The sequence below is a fragment of the Manacus candei genome, unplaced genomic scaffold (genome assembly GCF_025592945.1).
Source record: "Manacus candei isolate 608988 ecotype Guabito, Panama unplaced genomic scaffold, ASM2559294v1 h1tg000139l, whole genome shotgun sequence".
Lineage (NCBI taxonomy): Eukaryota > Metazoa > Chordata > Aves > Passeriformes > Pipridae > Manacus > Manacus candei.
The window spans coordinates 1,682,343-1,703,829 of NW_026138187.1; the positions used below are offsets into that span (position 1 = coordinate 1,682,343).

The window sequence follows — 21,487 nt, forward strand, 5'->3', positions numbered from 1 at the left end:
ATTTGGAAGTGTCACAAAGGTTCATGGGGGGAGGGGGGAGACCAGGGGGTGCCGAGGAGTTTGGGAGTGTCCCAAAGCACCCCCACCCTTACATTTCTCCATCCAAACCCTGCCTTTGGGAAGGGCCTGGAATCCACTCCCATTTATTGAAAGCATCTCTGGGGCTCTGGAAAACAAAATAAATGTGACCCAAACACTGAGTCCGACCCCCCCTTCCAGGCAGCCCCAGCTCTGGCACCAGGGGAAGGGCCAGGGATGGAGCAGGGCCAGGAGCGTGCCGGCATCTCCCGGCAAAACTCCGCCGCGTCCCATTCCCGCTGCTCCCACGCTCCCAGGGCTAAATCCGGCCTTTCCCATCTCCCTCGCAGCTGGACGAGATGCTCCTGCCTCCATCCCAGAGGGACCTTCCCCATCCTCTTCCCCCCCACCCCTCGTGATTCCTTCTCATCTGAGAGCGATGGGACAACCCCCCCCCCGCTGTTTGTCTGGGGGGGGACCCGGAGGGGGACACTCCAATTTCGGTGCCTTTGCTGCTTTTCCCAGGAAAGCTGATGGTCCTTGCAGCAGGTGGGATGTGACCCTGCTCATCCAGGGAGCAAACACCCCATCCTGCAGGGGGGACCGTTGCCGGGGGGGTGAGGATGGGTGGGAAGTTTTGCTCATGCAGAGCAGGTCAGTAATGGGGTCCCGTGGGGGCTTTGGGGTCTGTGGCGCTCAGGGCAGGAGATGTTTTGGGATAAGTGGGATCACCACGCCAAGAGCATTGGATCATCCCCGGGACAGCACAAACAACCTCCAGCCACCACCAGAAAAACAGAGGCTGATGCATCTTGGCATGAGCTGCTGCACCTCCGCCCAGAGTCCCGCCCGGAGCCCCCGGGAGCGCCGGGAAGCGGCTCCTCAGCCCCCCTGGAATCCTGCAGGGAGGGTGGGAATGGCGCCTGGAGAGGCTGGAGAGCACAAAAAACCCAATAAAAGCCCTGCCAGGGGACTTATGGCCCCAGAGAGGGGGGGATGCTCAGGGGACCCCCAGTGGGGGTCATTTTCCATGTGCTTGCAGGGGGAGGAGGCAGGACTGGGGATGGGATGCAGGGCTGGGGTTGGGATGCAGGACTGGGGATGGGATGCAGGACTGGGGATGGGATGCAGGACTGGGGGTGGGATGCAGGACTGGGGATGGGATGCAGGACTGGGGGTGGGATGCAGGATTGGAGTTGGGATGCAGGACTGGGGTTGGGATGCAGGACTGGGGCCGGGGATGCAGGATTGGGGCCAGGGATGCAGGATTGGAGCCAGGGATGCAGGACTGGGGCCGGGGATGCAGGATTGGGGCCAGGGATGCAGGATTGGGGTTGGGATGAAGGATTGGGGTTGGGAGGCAGGACTGGGGTTGGGAGGCAGGACTGGGGATGGGATGCAGGATTGGAGCTGGGATGCAGGACTGGGGTTGGGATGCAGGATTGGAGCTGGGATGCAGGACTGGGGCCGGGGATGCAGGATTGGGGCCAGGGATGCAGGACTGGGGCCGGGGATGCAGGATTGGGGCCAGGGATGCAGGATTGGAGCCAGGGATGCAGGATTGGGGTTGGGATGAAGGATTGGGGTTGGGAGGCAGGACTGGGGTTGGGATGCTGAGTGTCTCCAGGTCATGGAGAGACTCAGCAGCTCCCAGCATGATTCCTCACACCCAGAGGAATGTAGGGATCCAAGGATTTGGAAAGATTCAGATTTAGGAGCCGAGATGAGCCAGGCCAGTGCCAGCCCAGCCCGGAGAGAGGAGCTGGGGCTGATCCAGCCCCAAAGCCCTGGGGAAGGGCAATGCCACGGGGCCAGTCTGCTGCTACCACCCCTCCAGTGCTCCTAATTAAGGATAATCCCTTGGAATTTTGTCCAGTGGCCGCTGCTGTCGCATCTGCGGGTCGTGCTGCATTTCCAAGGAACCACAAGAGTTTTCCATCCTCTCTGGATTAGTGTGTGGTTCCCGCCCCAGCAGCCCCAGGCTCAGCCAGGACACCATGTCCCCAGGGGTCCCCTGGGCTGTTGAAATTCCTGATGCCCCCTGGCTCAGCCGTGCCCCCTGGGGACAGCCCAGCCCCTGGAGGTGGCACAGGCACAAGCGATCCTGCTTCCCAGAAAACAGCCCCGAGGGGACTCGGGATCCCAGGGGAGCTGCCCTGTGTCCTTCCAAGCCAAGCTGCACCAAATCCCAGGGCTGGTGGCCCCGCTCCATGGCCCTGTGACTGTCCCCAGGGACTGGGGAGCCCCTGGGTGTCCCTTCAATGCTGTGGAAAAGCAGGACACGAGCTGGGATCAACATCCCGGGGAGCACCTGGTCACTCGGTGGGTGGGATAAACCCCCCTGGAGCTCCTGCCTCTGACACCCAAAGGGTCCCTCGTGCTGTGCTCGTGCCCCCAGGCCCCACCTCGGATCCAGCAGTGCCTCGGCCACATCTGGGGCTGATTTTCCGAGCAAAGCCACATCGGCCTCTGGGATGGGGAAACCGTGCCGGGAAACCCGGCGGGAGCGAGGGCAGGAGCCCGAGGGCTGGCTCAGGATGTGGTGGCTTGACCAGGAGGAAAGTGGGGCTTGGGGGATGGGAAGGGGCCCCCAGAGCTCCCCCGCCACCGGCCAGAGCCGGCCGTGGCCCGGCGGGATTACCCAGAGCCAGAGGCATGTCCTGCGGCGCTCCATGACCTCACCCCCACGTGCTCCGAGGGGGAAGGAAAGAGGAAATTTATCTCTTTTATTTTTAAGAATGACCTCTGCCTGAGCTCTCCCGGGGGGGCAGGGGGTGAGACCACTCACCCTTTCCACGGCAGCACCACCCCGGGGGGACGGCGGAGCCTCCGGCCCACGCGCGGCCGGGATGAGGGACGGATGTGACGGAGTCGTGTCCGCCCCCAGGACCCCCCCTCTGCCTTGTCCCACCCTTGTCACCCACGGGGCCGTCACTGTGACCCCCTGGGCACTGCCCACCCCACCCTGCACGTCCTGGGTGCCCGAGGGGAGCTCGGCTGGGAAACAAGGGAAGGGGAAGTTGTGCTGAGGGTCATAAACACATCAAAACCGTTTGTGGTTTCCTCGGGGTGACATCCTCCTTCCTTCTGCCAGCCCTGGTGACATCCTCCATCTCCATCTCCCAGCCCCGGGTGCTGTCCCAAGGGCTTGGCTCAGGGAGGGCAGAGCTGGATCCCAATCCCGCCCCAGGACTGGAACACCCAGGATGCAGGAAGGGAAATGCCCATGAAAAAGAAGGAAAATATGAATTCCTCCTGGTGAGAGTGGCACAGTGCTGGGATGGAACCCACCTCTGTCCCCAGGGGTGCAGCCCACCTCCATCCTCAGGGATTGTCCCATCTCCATCCTCAGGAATGGATCCCACCTCCATCCCTGGGGATGCCAAAATCCTCCCTGGCTGCAGCAGAGACCAGGATGGGATTTAGAGTGGGAACCAAGTGGCCACGGAGCCCTTGAGTGGCTGAAAACACTGCAGAAAAGGACAGGAGCTGGGATCAACTCCCTGGAAAAGCCCAGACCTCTCTGAGCCGCTGATTCCTCCTGCCCAGTGCCAGCTCTCCCAGCTGGGACATCCTGGAGGGCTTTGGCTCCAGGTCAGCCCTTCCCTGGCTCTGTGTCCATGGAGGTCCCTGACCCCAAAGCAGCACCTTTGTTTCAGGGTCAGGGAAAAAGAATGGAACCCCAGGAAAGCAGGAGACACCAGCAGCAGGATCACCCCCTGGACATGGATTTAAGAAGGAATCATCACCCAGGAGGATGGAAATGAGCCGATGGATTCTCCATTTGCAGCTCCTGGCACAGGGAGCGAGCAGGACCTGTGCTCACCGAGAGATGGATTAGGATTGGGATTAGATTTGGGATAAGAACCCAACAACCTCCCTCCACGCCCCCAAAACATTCCTGCCTGAGGGAGGCAACTTTCTGCTGCCTGGCACCAGGAGCACCCCCTGGCAGCTCCTCTCAGCTCCCAGGGATCAGCAGGAACAGGGATGTGCCCAAACTCCGCCGTCAGCACCGGGCGCTTCTCCCCTTGGGAAGGGAAAAGCGGATCCAAGGGGATGAGCTTGGCCTGCCCCGGAGGGGGCTGGGTTTGGGGGTGTCCGGGAAGATGCTTCACGTGCCAAAGGTCCAGCTCACCTCCCCCCGTCCCCCCAGGGTGCCGCTTTTGGGCTGCTTTCCCAGGATCCTCACACATTCCAGCCGGGACCGGAGGCTGAGTCAGCCCGGACTGGAGGAGGGACCTGCCAGGGGACAAGGGACCTTCCAGCCACCTGACCCCCCGGGAGGGGCAACACTGGGCACCCCAACCCCCGGGCACCTCGTTAACGGGACATCCTCATTAATGGGACACCCTCATTAACAGGACACCCTCATTAACAGGACATCCTCATTAATGGGACACCCTCGTTAATGGGGTACCCCCAGCTCAGGGCATCCTTATTAAGGGGGTAGCCTCATTAATGAGGGACCCTCACCTTTGGGGTGCCCCCTCATCTCCAGGGCCCCCTCCTTAATGGGACACCCTCATTAATGGGGTACCTTCATCTCCAGGGCCCCCTCATTAATGGGACACCCTCATTACTGGGGAACCCCTATCTCCAGGGCCCCTCATTAATGGAGTACCCTCATTAATGGAGTACCTTCATCTCCAGGGTCCCCTCATTAATGGGACACCCTCATTACTGGGGAACCCCCATCTCCAGGGCCCCTCATTCATAACGAAGGGTACCCCCTCATTAATGGGCCACCCTCATGTCCAGGTCACCCTTATTAATGGGGCAGCCTCGTTAATGGGAGGCCGTCACCTTTGGGGTGCCCCTTTATCTCCAGGTCACCCTCACTGATGGGGCACCCCCATTTCTGGGGCACCCCCATTTCTGGGGCACCCCCATTAGTGGGGCACCCCCATTCTGTGGCCCCCTTCAGCTCCCCCACCCCTTCCCGAGCATCCCCGCGGGTGCTGCATCCCCAGGGAGCATCCCATGGGAATGGGGGTGGGCACCCTAAAGGCAGCTAGGGCGGGCAGGGGGTGGGGGGCACCCACGGCTCCCCTGCCCCCCGTTCCCCGAGCGGCTCCAGGCCCGGCCCCGCTCCTGCAGAGCCGGAAACCGGCCGCGGTTTGGGAAAAAAAAATAAAGAGGGAAAACTGAGGTTTTCTCCTTCGTAGGAACGAGACCGGGGGAAGGAGAAGCTGCTCCAGGTCCCGGCCTTTCCTCCCTGGATGTCTGGGGGAGGATTTGATACAAACGATATCTGGGGCACTTTGGACTCCGGTTTCCTCCCGGCAACGGGTGGAGATGAGTCAGAAATCCAAAATAAAGATAAATACATTGACAAATAAAGGGAAGCGAAGGCGAAACTCCTCCTCCTCCCCCTCTGGGAAATAACGCGGGAGCTGCCGCGTGGAGCCAGCGCAGGCACCCCGCGAGCGGGCTGATGTCCCGGGATGGATCCTGCGGGATTTTGGGATGCTGGCTTGACGCCAGGGCGTGCTGGGATGCGTTCCCTGCTCCGGGGGTCGGGCACGGAGCGTCGCTCCCCGGGCAGAGTGAGCCTGCCTGGAATATGGTCAATAATCCTGCATTTTGTGGTTAATAATCCTGGATGTTACGGTTACTAATCCAGAATTTTGGATCCTGGAGCAGCATTTTGGATCCTGGAGGGGGATTTTGGCAGAGTTCTGGGCTTACTCAAGGCTGGGAAGGAGCCGGCCCTTCCCGGGAGCAGGGGAGGAGATTTAACTCCTCCATGTCCCCTGGAGCAGGAGTTGAAATCCTGGAGCAGCATTTTGTGCCCTGCAGCGGGATTTTGGGACCCCGGAGCAGGATTTTGGGACCCTGGAGCAGGATTTTGGCAGGGTTGCTCGGGCTGGGAAGAGCCGGCCCTTCCCGGGGGCAGCCGAGGGGACTGAACCCCTCCGTGCCCCCCGGCCGTGCCCACCCCGAGGTGCCACCAACGTCCCCCTTAATCCAGCGCAAACCGGACCCTCCCGCGCCTCCAAAATCTGGGGCAGGGATCTGGGAATGACCGGCGTGGCTTGGCCAGACGCTCTGCCCGGCGCTCCTCCTCCTCCTCCTCCTCCTCGCCACGACCACAACCCCTCCCTGTGCCCCCACAGCTGGATCCAACATCTGGGCAGCGCCTTTTCCAGCCCCTAATTAAGGAGTTCATTAAAACACCTCCCGGCTGCGGCCCGGCCCGGAGCTCTGTTTACAGCCCCAACATTCCCACTGGATTTTGGCAGGAGCAGCCGCTTCCTCCGGCTGGAATCGCGCCGGCTCTTCCCGGGGTGGAGCCTTCGCCCTCCGGCCGGAGGGATCGCGATGCAGTCCTGCTTCCCGAAGGCTTTTCCCGGGGCGCGGAGCCCCCCGGGGGTGCCGGGGGGGGGTCCTGGGCACCCCCGGGACGGGCGATTCCCGTTTTGCGGTGCCGGGAATACCCCGGTCCCGCCCGGAGCTGCTTGGGCATGAAAAACGGAAGGGAAAAGTTGTAAATAAGGAAAATAGCGCGCAAAAAAAGGTGTACGGGGATGAGAACGGTGCCGCACGGAGCATCCATGTGGGATGGGATCGGGATGTCGTGGAACAGGAATCTCCTCCCCCTGCCCCGCGGACCCGGCTCTTTGCAGTTCCACCCCCTTGGAAATCGGAAAAAGCTTGCTTTTTATTTTATTTTATTTTATTTTATTTTATTTTATTTTATTTTATTTTATTTTATTTTATTTTATTTTATTTTATTTTACTTTACTTTACTTTACTTTACTTTATTTTATTTTATTTTACTTTACTTCATTTTATTTTATTTTATTTTATTTTACTTTACTTCATTTTATTTTATTTTATTTTATTATTTTATTTTATTTTATTTTATTCTTGTTTTCCTCTTTATTTTATTTTACTTCATTTTATTTTACTTCATTTTATTTTATTTCACTTCCTATTTTTCCTTTATTTAACCTTGCTGTTGATTTTATTTCGTTTTATTTCCCTTCATATTTTTCCTTTATTTAATTTTGTTGTTGATTTCATTTTGTTTTATTTCACTCCGCTTTATTTTATTTTACTTCACTTTATTTCATTTATTTTGCTTTATTTATTAAATTGCATTGCATCACATTTGTTTTATTTTATTTCGTTTTCTCTTATTTTATCTCATTCCATTTATTTTATTTTCTCTTGTGTTATTTAAAGAGCAATAATTGCCCAATTCCAGCCTCTAGATCCCAAAATCCCCTTTTAATTCTTTTTTTTTATAGGCTGGGATCTCTGAGCCCCCTCAGCCCCTCCCTGTGGCCTCTGAACCCCAACTCCTGATCCCCCTCCTCACTCCCACCCCAATTCCAGCCCCGGGATGGCTCAGGGGCCCAGTATTTCCCAAACCACTGGTTAGGGGTTGGATTTGGATGGGATTTGGATTTGGGTTGGTTTTGGGTTGGATTTGGGTGGAATTTGAGTTGGATTTGGGTTGGGTTTGGATTTGGGTTGGATTTGAGTTTGGATTTTGGTGGAATTTGAGTTGGATTTGGGTTGGGTTTGGATTTGGGTTGGTTTTGGGTTGGATTTGGGTGGAATTTGAGTTGGATTTGGGTTGGGTTTGGATTTGGGTTGGATTTGAGTTTGGATTTGTGTTGGATTTGTGTTGGATTTGGGTTTGAGTTGGATTCGGTTTGGATCTGAGTTGGATTTGGGTGGGATTTGGGTTTGGGTGGGATTTGGGTGGGATTTGTGTTGGATTTGGGTGGGATTTGGGTTGGATTTGGGTTGAATTTGGGTGGGATTTGGGTGAGACTTGGGTGGGATTTTGGTTTGATTTGCGTTGGTTTGGGGTTGGATTTGGGTTGGATTTGGGTTGGGTTTGGGGTTGGATTTCAGTGGGATTTGGGTTGGATTTGGGTTGGTTTGGGCTGGATTTGGGAGCCATTTGGGTTCGTTTGGGTTGGTTTGGGGTTGGATTTCAGTGGGATTGGGGTTGGATTTGGATTTGCGCTGGTTTGGGGTTGGATTTGGGTGGGAATCAGGCTGGAGATGCTGCCTGGGGCTGGCAGAGCATGGACACACCTGGATAGACTGTCCATGACTCCAGAGAGTTGGGTGTTCCTTCCCCAAAACTCCCAGGGAGCGATTCCAGGACCTGCCCCCCCTTGCTGGATGGAAAAGGTCCGAGGTGTCCCTGATCCCGAGGGATCGTCCTGCCCGGGGCTCCACTGGGTGGGATGGGGCCAGTTCCTCCTCCCTGCTCAGCTTCCCACCGGAGCCAGACGACAGGGAAGGTCCAACATCCTCCATCCCAAACATTTCTCCACGGAATGATGTTTTCTGGCAGGAAACAGTTGCTTTTTGGGGGAAAAGCAGCAGTTTGTGTCCCGCTGAGCCCAGACGTGCTGCCCTGGGAGCAGCTCGGGGCAGGTTGGGGCACCTGGACTCCTGTCCCGTGTCCTCCATGGGATCTCCAAGGGCAAATGTGGGAAATGGCACCTGGTGGCAGGAGCAGCGGCTGGAATTTGGGGTTCAAAGGCCTCACGGAGCTCCTGATCCTGCTCCAAACCCCCTCCTGGGAGTCCTGTGTCCCTCTGCCCCCCGCCCTGCCCAGCTCTGCCCCGGGGGAGGAAGGACCCCCGGACCCCCGGGACAGTTCCAGTGACGTGGGAGGAGGAACCTCCCCCCTCCTGCTTCCCTGGGAACCTCCTGCCGTGGGTTGGGTGTCCTCCCCCCCCACCCCGAGGAACCCCCTCCCCCTTTCCCAACTTCCTCCGGAGCTTCTCCATCGAGGGCAACGCCCCAAACCCGCGCTGGGCGTTCCGTGTCCATCCCCCTCCCCGGGAACCTCCCACCCCATCCTGCCACCCACGGGGGCTCTGGGAACACATTCCCTCGGGAAGGGACCCCCCCACGGCCTCTCCCTCCCCACCCCGACCAGCTCAGCCTCATGTGCCTCAGCCCCATCTGCCTCATCCTCCCTGGAAAGATGCCAGCGGAAGTTGGTTTTCCCTGGAAAAACCAGCAGGTTGACCCCATTCTCCCCACCCTGGTGCCCACGTGCTCCATATTCCAGGGGGCATCCACGGGGGGGGGGGGGGCTTTGGGGTCTCCAGCCAGCTCTGGATGCTCCATCCAGGCCAGAAAATCCCCTCACTTTCTTCCAGGACAGAGTTGGGATTCCTGGGCTTTGCTGAGATCCCATCGGGTCCCTCGGATCCCGGGGTGGGGGATTTGCTGGCTGAGCTCTGCTCACCCCTAAATTTGTGGGGATTTGGGGGTGGAGGAACATCTCAAGGGTCAGATCCTGGCCCTGGAGAGGAGCTGCTCTGGCAGGACCTTTTGGGAAGCTTTTTGATTGGGTTCACTCCCTGGTTTGGGAAGCGACGAGGAAGAGGAAGGGATGGGAAGCAGGATGGAGACAGCTCTTCCATGGGGGAATTCATCCCAAATGCCAAAACTGGAGCAGAATAAACCCATTTCCAAGGGCTCCCTGGGGGCCCTGAGGGGCTTCCCAGCACTCCAGGAACCCATTCCCCATCCCGGAGAAGGACCTGGGATAACTTTGGAGGTCCCACCTCCCCGCCCTCTCCCACCCCAGCCACCACATCCAGCCTTTCCCCAGCACCCGGAATGTGGGAAACATTGGGAAGCACCTCCAGACCCTCCGGGGATTCTCAGGAGCTCTGCCACCCCCAGCCCAGGGCTGTAACCTGCTCATTTGCATGTCCTTATCACCCCTAATTAAACCCTTGTGGTGCCCTCGGAGCCCCCCCCGCCCTGGAAATCCCCGGGATGTGCTGCCAGGATCGGGGAGGGTGGGAAGCAAACAGGACGGGTCCCACACACATGGGTGGCCTTGGGGACGTTGGTTTTCCCTCCTCACCCTAAAAATTCTTGCAGGTTTGTGGCCAAAGCCACGGGGCCGTGGAGGAAATCCAGCTTTTTGTGGGGTCGTGTCACTCCCGGCCCAGCCCCGGCCCAGGATCATGGCTCGGGATTTGGGGGGACACAAGGGATGGGGCCACCGAGTGCAGCTCCCTCGGTGAAATGGGGAAAAACCCCATTTCAAGCTCTTCAAGGGAAAAAAGCTGCTGGTGGGGGGGTCACTGGGCTCCATCCGGGAGGGATTCCCAGCCATGGGAATCCCTGGCTGAGCTGGACGTGGTCACCTGTCACCCCGGGGGTCACCCACTGCCCACCTTCTCCATCACCCTCCAGAAACGGGAGAGGGGAAAAAAAATCAGCCCCCAGGGAGGTTTCCAGGGGGATTTTGGGAAGCCAACGAGCCAGGAAAGCCCCAGGGACTTCATCCTGTTCCTCTGAAGGGATGGGATCAGTGACGCGCTGGGAAAACCGGGATCAGCCGGAGCAACGTGGGCCAGGACACCCCACGGGCACTGAGCTGGTGGCACCGGGGGCTGGGACCCCAAGGGGGGAGCCCCAAGGACATTCTCAGGGCAGGGAGGGGTTTGGGGGCAGAGCTGAGACAGGACCCGCAGGGGTGGCAGAGGAGTGACACCCCAGTGACACCCTCCCCAGAGGGACCAGCAGGGTGAAGGACACAGCAGGGTGAAGGACACAGCAGGGTGACAGGACACAGCAGGGTGAAGGACACAGCAGGGTGAAGGACACAGCAGGGTGACAGGACACAGCAGGGTGAAGGACACAGCAGGGTGAAGGACACAGCAGGGTGACAGGACACAGCAGGGTGAAGGACACAGCAGGGTGAAGGACACAGCAGGGTGACAGGGACCAGTGGGGTAATGAGGACCCAGCAGGGTGGCAGGAGCCAGCAGGGTGATGAGGACCCAAAAGGGTGATGGGGGACAGGAGGGTAATGGAGACCAGGAGAGTGACAGGGACACAGCAGGCGACATGGACCCCGCGGGGTGACAAGGACCCAAAAGTGCAACAGGGACAAGTAGGGTGACAGTGCCCCAGCAGATGACAGGGACAAGCAGGGTGCTGAGGATCCAAAAGGGTGACAGGGACCAGCAAGTGACAGGAATGAGTAGGGTGACAGAGGTGAGTAGGGTGACAGGGAGAGGGTGACAGGGAGAGGGTGACAGAGACCAGCAGGTCCCGTGGCTGGGGACAGTCCTGGGGGACCTTGGAGCAGGGGCAGCCCCAGTGGGATGACAGGCAGGGTGACAGGGGGGTGTCCCCGAGCACCCCCCGTCTCTTTCCCTGTGTCACCCCAAAACAGCCGAGCCCGGTGGCTGTGACAGCGGGGACATCACCTTGTCACTGTCACACCGAGGAGACCCCGCGGGGGGCAGAACTGTCCCCAGGAGGGACATCCCACCCCCAGGTCGTGCCACGTCGCGACACTGCCACATCCTGCCGTTCCCGGGACCCGGGGACAACGATCCAGCGCCGCTTCCCTGCCCCCGAGGGGTTAAACGTCCCCAGCTGTCCCCAGAGCGGGGGGAGCCGCTGTCCCCACTCCGCGGTGGCAGGTCCGGGCTCACCGCGGTGACGTGGGGACGGATCCCGGCGGTTTGTGGCTTCGGAGCCGCAGCAATTCCCGGCCCCGGGGGCACCTGGAGCGATGTGTCACCGGGAATTCCAGGGACCGGCGGCCCCGCCCCGCCCGGGGACCCCCAAATCCGCCCCGGCCTCGCGGTGCCCCCGGGCTTGGAGCCGACCCGGCGCCCCCAGCGCTGTCCCCAGATCCGAGCGGGGACCCCCCAGGAGCAGAAAAGGGAGTGCAGGATGAGGCCCCTTCCCTGCCCGGAACAGCGGCGCTTTGGGGTCAGTTCTGCCCGTTTTGATGCCGCCGGGTTCAAAACCTGAAATGGGAAGAGGTTTTGGAATCTCCGTGGCACTCCAAGCCCGTTCCCGGCTCTTCCCAAGGGAATGTGTAGCTCCTGGGGACTTCCTGAGCCTGGGGAAGGGCGAGCGGGGCACAGCGGGGCCGGGGGGCCGCGGGGAGGTGTCGCCACTGCCTGGGGATTGAGGGGAAAAACAACGAAAATGGGGGTCCTGCAGGATTTCTGCAGCCGGCGCCACTCCCAGCGCGCCCAGTGGGGTGACTGGGAGGAGCTGGGAGGGGCGGGGCGAGCACCCGGTCCCTGCCGGGGTGGCGATGGTGGGACCACGGTCCCCCCCCGAGCCGTGGGTGCCGCGGGGGGGAACCAGCCCACTCACCCCGGGGGGCTCGGGACCCTCAGCGGGAGGGATGCAGGGAGGAGGCCGAGCTGGGAATGCTGTGGCCCCCCCCCGTTCCCCGCCCCCGTGGCTCCCAGTCAGTGGGCCCGGGTGCCCCGGGGTGCTGGGGTGGCCCCGCACGCCACTGGGTGACACTGGGGGAACTGAGGAGCAGCCCCGGGACGAGCATCCCCCGCCTGGCCAGCACCCCCCACCCTAAATGGATCCTTAATGGATCCCAAATGGATCCCAAATGGATCCCAAATGCCCTTTCAACCCCCTTTGGAGCAGGGCCGGGCCCTCGAGGGGTCTTGGGGTGGGAGGGTGAGGGGATATCGGCCCATATCCCAAAAGACCCCCCCCCTTTGTTCCACAAAGGTCTCCCCCAGCCCCCCGCCCCCAGCCAGGGGGTCCCGAGGAGGGAAGAGGGGACAGGGGAGGCCTGTGAGGGGAACAACCTCCCCCCAGTCCCCTCCCACAGCCGTCATGGGGGGGGGGGGCTGAGCTCTGGCAACCCCAAATCTCCCACGGGGCCACAAACAGCCCCTCGTGACCCCCTCCCTGGAGAAGTGTCACCCCAATGTCCCCAGGCCTCCTGAGGGGGTCGGAGGCACCAGAGGGACCCGGGACCCTGCACATCTGGGGCTCCACATAATGGGGGGCTGCACATCTGGGGGACTGCACATCTGGGGGTGACACATCTGGGGAGGCGGCACAGCTGGGGGTGTCACACAACTGGAGGTCACACATCTGGGGGTTCACATCTGGGGGTGGCACATCTGAGAGTCACATCTGGGGGATTCACACATGGGGGGGTGGCACATCCAGGGCTCGCCCATCTGTGGGGGGTGTTACATCTGTGGTCGCACATCTGTGGTCGCACATCTGGGGGTCACACATCTGGGGTCGCACATCTGGGGGTGGCACATCTGGGGGTGGCACACCTGGGGCGGGGCCGTTGTGCCCCCTCGTGGCCGCAGGTGGGAACTGCAGCCGCCCCTCCCCGAGCGGGGAAACTGAGGCACGACCCCAACCCCGCCCCCCCCGCGCTCCTCGGGGGGCACTCACAGCCCCCCAGAACCTCCTCCGCTCGCTTCTGCTCCTACTCGTTCACCGACGGTCCCCGAACCTGCTCCGTGGGACACGGGGGGGGCGGGATGGGGGGTCCCTCCACGGGGCCTCAGTTTGGCCCAAAAACCGGGAAAAGGAATGGAGAGAGAGGGTCAGCCTGGAAGTGACAGCCCGTGGGGTGGGGGGGCACGGATGGGACCCTCGGGGACACGGGGGACACGGCCCAGCCCAGCCATCGCCCCCCCGGCTGCACGGGAGACGCCAAAAGGCTCAAAATGAACCCAAACCCACCTCGCCGTGCTGGCACAGGGGGACCAGGGGGTCACCCTGATGCCACGGACACGACCCCCGGCCACCCAGTGCCCCCCAGCCAGGGTGACCCCGCGGCTCCGGGGGACGGTGACCCCCTTGCCGCCATCCCCCCCCTAAATCCCGGCCCCTCACCCCGGATTCGGCCCCTTCCTGGGAGGACTTTCCCGGCAGTGCCAGGTTTTGGGCGAGCCCGGGGTTGCCCCGGGGCGAGGGCACAGAGTCCTGCGGGGAACAGGGTTGGGTGTGGCCCTGCGGGACGTCACCGGGACCCCGCCCCGGGCTGGGGGACATCGGGCGGGGGGTCCCCGGCCCTCCCTGGGAACCCCCGAGGCCGCCCCGCCCCGGGCGGGGTCCGGGCTCACGGGAGGGGTGGTGGCCGTGCCAGATGGCTCCGAACCCGCCGCGTCCCCCCCCGCGGTGACGCGAGGGCAAAGAGCAGGTGGGTGCGGTGCCGGCGACAATCCCTGTCCCCCGCCCGTGTCACCCTCCGCACCCACAGCCCGGGGCAGGAGCAGCGGCGCCGGGCTCGGGGTGAGCGGGGACACCCCCGGACAGGGACCCCGGACAGGGACAGGGTGGGGGGCGGCTCCGACCCCTGCGAGACCCCCGCGGGGCTCGGATGGGGGCAGGGGGGCTGCGGGTGGGGGGACAAGGGGGTCCCGGTGGCCACCGGGGCCGTGGCACCGTCCGAGGGAGTGCGTGGGGTGTCGCCCGTTCAGCTGAGGACACAGCGGGGCTGACACAGGTGCCCACCCAGGATCCCGTCACAGGATCGAGCCCCCCTCGCTGTCCCCGGCAAGATGGGAGACCCCCTGGGCCGCTGGAGCAGCTCCTCGAGCCGGTGAGTGCCAGCGAGGGGGGGGTCCCCAGCGAGGGGGAGGGGGTGGCACGGGGGGTACAAAGGTCCTTCTGTCCGTCCAGGAGCGACCACGACGACAGGTCCTCGTTCCGACCCCCCAACACCTTTGCCCGCCCCAGCGGGAAAAGCATCTACCGTGAGTGGGGGCTGTGCCCTAAACCCCCCCAACCCCCCCGCTCCGTCCCCGTCCCGTCCCTGTCCCCTCACCCCGCGTGTCCCCACAGAGCAGCGCAAGGACTACGGGCAGACCCTGCTCCGGGCCCAGCAAGAGTTCCAGCACCACGTGGAGGTGGGAGACCCCAAAGCACCCCGAGCCCCCCAAAGCGCCCCGAGCCCCCCCGGCCTTTCCGGGGTGTCCCCGTGTCCCCCCTGTGTCACCGTGTCCCCTCCGTGTCCCCGTGTCCCCCCCATGTCACCGTGTCCCCCCGTGTCCCCGTGTCCCCCCCGTGTGTAACCGTGTCCCCCCGTGTCACCGTGTCCCCCTCGACACTCTGCCCCCCGTGTCACCGTGTCCCCCCATCACCGTGTCCTCCCCCGTGTCACCATGTCCTCCCCATGTCACCATGTCCCCCCCATGTCACCGCGTCCCCCTCGTGTCACCGTGTCACCCCCGTGTCACCATGTCCCCCTCGACACTCTGCCCCCCGTGTCACCGTGTCCCCCCTATGTCACCGTGTCACCATGTCCCCCCCGTGTCACCGTGTCCCCCCCGTCCCCGTGTCCCCCCGTGTCACCATGTCCCCCCCATGTCACCGTGTCCCCCTCGACACTCTGCCCCCCGTGTCACCGTGTCCCCCCCGTGTCACCGTGTCCCCCCCGTGTCACCGTGTCCCCCCCGTCCCCGTGTCCCCCCATGTCTCCGTGTCCCCCCGTGTCACCATGTCCCCCCCCCCGTCCCCGTGTCCCCCCATGTCTCCGTGTCCCCCCGTGTCACCATGTCCCCCCCGTGTCACCGTGTCCCCCCCATGTCACCGTGTCCCCCCCGTGTCCCCCCAGCACCTGCTGTCGCTGCGCCTGGAGCGGGATTTGCGCAGCCCCGAGGACTGTCTGGGGCGGCTGAAGGCGCTGGAGGCGCAGGGAAGGATTTGGGGGCAGGATGTGACCCTGCAGGTCAAGGACCAGGAGCTGGTGCTGAGTGATGTGGAGAGCAAGGTACCCCCCGGCCAGGGCACCCCCAAAGCCCGGGACCCCCCGGCTATGGGATCTCCCGGCTATGGGACCCCCAAAAAAGTCTGGGACCCACTGGCTATGGGACCCCCTAAAGCCTGGTACGCCCTGGCAGGGCATCCCCAAAGCCTGGTACCCTCAGGCTACGGGACCTCCCGACTATGGGACCCCCCCCAAAGTCTGGTACTCCCCGGCCATGGCACCCCCGAAAACCGGGTACCCCCCGGCCAGGGCACCTCCAATCCCTGGTACCCCCCTGGCCCAGGTATCCCGCAAAGCCTGGTACCCCCTGGCCATGGCACGCCCTGCAACCCCACTACCCGGATAACACTGTAAGCCCCTATGTCCCTGCCACCCTCCAACCCTGGCACCCTTACAAGCTGGCACTCCTATAACCCCAATACCCCAGCCATGACACTCCTGTAACCCCAATACCCCTATCCTGGCACCCCTCTAACCCCAATACCCCTATCCTGGTATCCCTATAACCCCAATGCCCCAATCCTGGCACCCCTATAACCCAAATACCCAGCCTTGGCACCCCTATAACCCCAATACCCCAGCCCTGACACCCTTATAATCTAAATACCCCAACCCTGGCACCCCTATAACCCAAATACCCCAATCCTGGCACCCCTATAACCCCAATACCCCAGCCCTGACACCCCTATAACCCAAATACCCCAATCCTGGCACCCCTATAACCCAAATACCCCAGCCCTGGCACCCCTATAACCCTGGTACCCCCAGTCTGGGCCCCCACAACCCCACCAGCCGTCCCCCTAAACCCTCCATCCCCCGTCTATGCCCCCCCCCAGCACCCCCCGTAACCCTTTACACCCGCCCCCCCCCATTCCCGCTCCCCTCAGTGCCCCCCCGCACCCCCTCATCCCTTTCCCGGCCATTCCCGGGGGGCTCTGAGCCCCTCGTGCCCCCCCCCAGGAGGAGCTGGAGTCATTCCCGCTGGGAAGTGTCCAGGGCTGCACGGCCGGGCTGGACAACACGGTGCTGGCCGTGAGCGTCCAGGAGTGGAGCCCCCCCGGGACCACCGTGCTGCTCTTCCAGTGCGAGCGGCCGGGGGTGAGCGCGGGGGGGGCAGGGTCGGGGGGAACCCCCCGGGACGGGGGAGCAGCGTGGGGGGTGAGCCTGAGAGGGGGCAGATGGGGGGCAGCCCCCCGGTCTGGGGGGTGATGGGGGCGGGAGGGGCAGCCCCCCGTGCTGGGGGGTGATGGGGGCAGAGGGGGGAAGCCCCCCAGTCTGGGGGTGATGGGGGCAGTCCCCCGGGCTGGGGGGTGATGGGGGCAGGGAGGGGCAGCCCCCCCGTGCTGGGGGGTGATGGGGGCAGAGGGGGGCAGCCCCTCAGTCTGGGGGTGATGGGGGCGGGAGGGGCAGCCCCCGTGCTGGGGGGTGATGGGGGGCAGCCCCCCGGTCTGGGGGGTGATGGGGGCAGGGGGGCAGCCCCCGTGCTGGGGGTGATGGGGGCAGGGGGGGCAGCCCCCGTGCTGGGGGGTGATGGGGGCAGATGGGGGGCAGCCCCCGTGCTGGGGGGTTGATGGGGGGCAGCCCCCCGTGCTGGGGGGTGATGGGGGCAGGGGGGGCAGCCCCCGTGCTGGGGGGCTCACGGGGGTCTGTGCCAGGCAGAGGTGCTGAGGACCAGCCTGGAGAAGGTGCTGCAGCAGCGCAGGGAGGAGCAGAGGGGCCACCACGGCTACAGGTGAGGGAGGGTCGTGGCTCTTCGCCCCCGCCCGAAGTGTGGCCCCCCAAAATTTCTGGGTCTGAGGGGATCTCCCTGCGGGAGATGATGACCCGGTGTCCCCCAAAGAGTCCCTCCCTGGGGGGGCTCCTTTTGTCCACTACCCCAGGGCCTGGTCCAGCCCCCTATCCTACTCCCCCTTATGGGCTGAGACCCCCCCCACGGGCTCAGCCCCCCCATCCCACCCACCCATTCTCCATGGGCAGAGACCCCCTCCCACCCCATTTCCAGGGATACACCCCCCCCATCCCATCCAAGGGCTCAGCCCCCCCGTCCTACACCCCCTTGCCATCCCCACGGGCACAGAGCCCTCAGATACCCCCCCCCGCACCCCCTTGGGCTCATCCCCCTTCCCACCCCCTCCCCCTGCACCCCGCATTCCCCCCGGGCCCAGCCCCCCCCTCACCGCCCCCCCTCTGTCCCAGGAGCAGCCCGGACGTGCCGCCGAGCGCGACCCCCCCGTACGGGGCCCCGGAGCCCCCCGAGCCCGACTTCCAGGTGCCCCCCCCCGCGCGGGCCGCCCCCCCAGCGTGGGCCGCCCCCCCCGAGCTACAGTGAGTCCCGCGGGGTGGGGCGGGGGTGGTCCTCGTGCCCCGGTGTCCCCCCGAGCAGAGGGTGACCCTGGTGTGACACTGGAGCCCCCCCGGTGTCCCCAGGTGCCCCGGACCCCCCCCCGGTGCCCCGGGCCAACCCCCCAGCCCAGCTCACGGCCGAGGTGGACCGAGATGTTGTAAGTAGCCCCCCCATACCCACCCCTCCCTCCGTGGATGGGACTGGACTCCCCCCGGTCCCCCCCCCCAGCACCCACCGGGCCCCCCCCGCGCCCACAGGAGGTTCTGAACCACGTCCTGCGGGACCTGGAGCTCTTCGTGGCGCAGCTGAAGGCGGCCCCGGGCTCCCTCAGCCACAAGAAGAAGAAGAAGAAGAAGCAGAAGAACCCGGGTAGGAGGGGAGGGGAGCGGCCCCGGCGGGCTGGGAGGCCCGGGGGGGTCCGGGGGGGGGCGTCCCGGTGCCAGCGCCCCGTGTGTGCCCCCCCAGAGCTGCCCCCAAAGGAGGACTTCGAGCATTTCTTCCAGAAGGTGAAATACGCCCTGAACCTGCTGGTAGGTCCGGGGGGGCTGGGGGGGACCCCCAGGGGGGCTGGGGGGATGTGAGGGGATGGGGGCATGTGTGGGAATGGGGGGATGTGAGGATGGGGGCTGTGGGGACGGGGGGCTGTGTGGGAATGGGGGGATGTGAGGATGGGGGGCTGTGTAGGGATAGGGGGGCTGTGGGGATGGGGGCATGTGGGTGGCCTGGGGGGACAGTATGAGACAGGGATGGAGGGCTGTGTGGGGTTGGGGGGATGTGGGGATGAGGGGCCCTGTGGGGATGGGGGGCTGTGTGGGGATGGGGGGCTGTGTGGGGTTGGGGGGATGTGCGGGGATGGGGGGATGTGGGTGGCCTGGGGGGACCGTATGAGGGAGGGATGGGGGGATGTGTGGGGATGGGGGGATGTGAGGATGAGGGGCCCTGTGGGGATGGGGGGCTGTGTGGGGTTGGGGGGATGTGGGAATGGGGGAGCTGCAGTGATAGGGGCTGTGTGAGGAAAACGGGGGCTCCGTGGGGACACCCCTTCCCCCCTGCAGGGCCGGACCCACCGGCACGTGCAGGACCCCGACCCCGCCGAGCTGCTGCGGCTCATCTTCTCGGCCCTGACCTTCGTGAGTGCCCCCAAAACCGCGACCCCCCCCCCCCAAACCGGGTCCACCACCCCAAAATCGGGACCCCCTCAAAAACTGGGATCACCCCCAAAACCGGGTCCACCACCCCAAAATCGGGACCCCCTCAAAAACTGAGATCACCCCCAAAACTGGGTCCACCACCCCAAAACCAGCCCATCCCCCAAACGCGCTCCCACCCCCAAAAACGCTGCCACCCCCAAAACCGCTCCCACCCCCCAAAACCGGCCTCACTCCCAAAACCACGCCCACCCCCAAAACCCGGTTCCACCCCCAACCCCCCCCAACCGGGACTACCCCCCAAAACGTGTGCGCAGGGCGGGGTCCGCCCCTCGCCCCCAGCCGGGGGGGCTGTTTTGGGGGAGCGGTTTTGGGGGTGCCGCTCCATCCCCCCCCCCCCAGGTGCTGTCCCGCTGCCCCAGCCCCGGCCTGGCCCCCGCCGTGGAGACCCCGCTGCTGCTGCCGGAGGCGCTGGAACTGCTGGAGCAGAGCCTGGGAGATGACGATTACGGCACCTGGAAGAGCCTCGGCACCGCTTGGAACAGGGCCAGGTGTGCTCCAGGTCCCCCCGGCACCGAGGAAGGGGGTCTGGATGGGGGGAGGGATCACAGCACCCACTCCGGTGTGTGTCCCCCCCGATGGTTGTAGGGTCGAGTACCCCAACGGCGCCCAGGTGCCCGGGTACGTGCCGGTGTTCTCGGACGGGTGGCTGCCCCCCCCGAGGGAGCAGGAGCGGCCCGGGGGGCTCCAGGACCCTCCGCCCCCCGCCTCAGGTGCCTCAGCTCGCCCGGGCCCCTCGCCCCTGTCCGCGCCCCCCCGCCCAGGACCCGCCCCCCAGGTAAGTGCCCCCCGTCCCCGAGGGGTGCTGAGGGTGGGGGCAGGGTGTGTCCCCCCCGGTGGTGACCCGCCCCCTCCCCAATTTGCAGCCCCCTCGGCCCTGCCCAGGGGCTGTTCCGAGCCCTCTACGACTTCCAGGCTCGGAATTCCCAGGAGTTGAGCGTCAGGAAGGGGGACACGCTGCAGGTACAGTGGGGGTGGTCCCCGCTATGGGTGGGGGGAACGGAGTGGGGACCCCCGGCCTCCCGGCCCCCCACCATGGCCCCCCTGTGCCCCCCCAGGTCCTGAGCCAGCAGAAGAAGTGGTGGCTGGTGCAGGACGAGCGCGGGGACCGGGGGCACGTCCCGGGCAACATCCTGGAGCCCCTCCCGGAGCCGGGGCGCGGGGGGGGGGCCCAGCGCCGGCCAGGTGGGCGTCCCCCCCCTCCCCTGCCCTCCCCGAGCCCCCCATCAGGAGGGGGTGGCCGGGGCACATCCCGTTGTCCCCTCCCGTGTCCCCTCCCAGGACAGCCCCCCCGCCCTGCGCCCCGACTCCACCCCGGCGGAGGTGACGGCCTGGCTGGCGGACAAGGGCTTCTCGCGGATGTAGGTGGTCCCTTGAGCCCCCCCGAGTTCCTGTGGGTCCGTCTGGGAGGGGGGGACGAGCCCGGCTCACCCCTGTGCCCCCCCAGCACGGTGCGGAGCCTGGGGGTGCTGCGGGGGCAGGAGCTGCTGCAGATGAGCCCCGAGGAGCTGCGGGCGGTCTGTCCCGAGGAGTGGCGGAGGGTCCTCTTCAAGCTGTCGGCCGCCAGGACATCGCTGGAGGTGGGGGACCCCCTGCCCTGAGCCCCCTCCCCAGCACGGGCTGGCCCTGGGGGTGAGGGACCTCTCCCCTCGCACCCCTCCCCACCTCGGGGCTGTTCCTGCGGTTGAGGGGACACCCCCCGCCCCCGGCACCTCCCCCGCCGCCCGGGGCTGTCCCTGGGGGGGCGGGACCCCCAAAAGCCCTCCCTAACCCGGCCCCCCGGCCCCTCCCCACTTCAGGCCTGTCCTTGGGGTGAGGGGCTCCCGAGACTGTCCCTGAGGGCGAGACGCCCCCTCTGCGCCCTCCCCCCACTCCCGGGCTGGCACTGGGGATGTGGGACCCCCACCCCGCACCCCCTCCCCATCCCGGAGCTGGCTTTGAGGGTCAGGGACCCCCATCCCGCTCCCCCTCCCCACCCCGGAGCTCCCCCCACGACCCCCCCACCTCTCCCACCCTCTCTCCGCAGGTTTGAGCCACCGAGGCCGCTCCGATGTCCCCGCCCTGTCCCCACCACGCCCCTCCCGGGACGGAGCCCCCCGGGACGCCCCTCACACCCCCCCCCGAGACAGAGAAACGCTCCTTGATGGCAGAGGACACGCGACCCCCCCAGAGCCACCAACGGCTGCTGGGACCCCTCGGGGGGCTCCTGGGGACACCCCCCCAAGGGAAGTGGAGGGCAGGACCCCCCCTTCGGGGGGTGCAGAGGCTGCAGAATGATTGTGCACCCCCAAAATGTGTGGGAAATAAAGAGCGACAGAAATGGGCTGTGCGGGGGGACCCCGAGTGTGGGGGGACAGGGAGGGGAGGGGAACGGGGGGGGGACAAGGCCAGGGGGAC

The 21,487-nt window shown here is 64.5% G+C and overlaps 1 protein-coding gene across 1 annotated transcript; it reads left to right on the plus strand.

Annotated features, from left to right (window-relative positions):
- Positions 1–13,765: 13,765 nt before the first annotated feature.
- EPS8L3 (EPS8 like 3) lies at positions 13,766–21,255 on the plus strand. The gene is given in 21 exon segments (XM_051771730.1): positions 13,766–14,061; positions 14,288–14,371; positions 14,434–14,525; positions 14,614–14,678; positions 15,386–15,541; positions 16,499–16,636; positions 17,194–17,270; positions 17,735–17,799; positions 17,801–17,863; positions 17,966–18,039; positions 18,140–18,251; positions 18,348–18,412; positions 18,938–19,012; positions 19,433–19,581; positions 19,679–19,820; positions 19,822–19,868; positions 19,957–20,053; positions 20,149–20,270; positions 20,377–20,451; positions 20,538–20,670; positions 21,117–21,255. Coding segments are annotated over 20 exon segments (1,794 nt in total). The 5' UTR covers positions 13,766–14,061; positions 14,288–14,330; the 3' UTR covers positions 21,123–21,255.
- Positions 21,256–21,487: the final 232 nt, after the last annotated feature.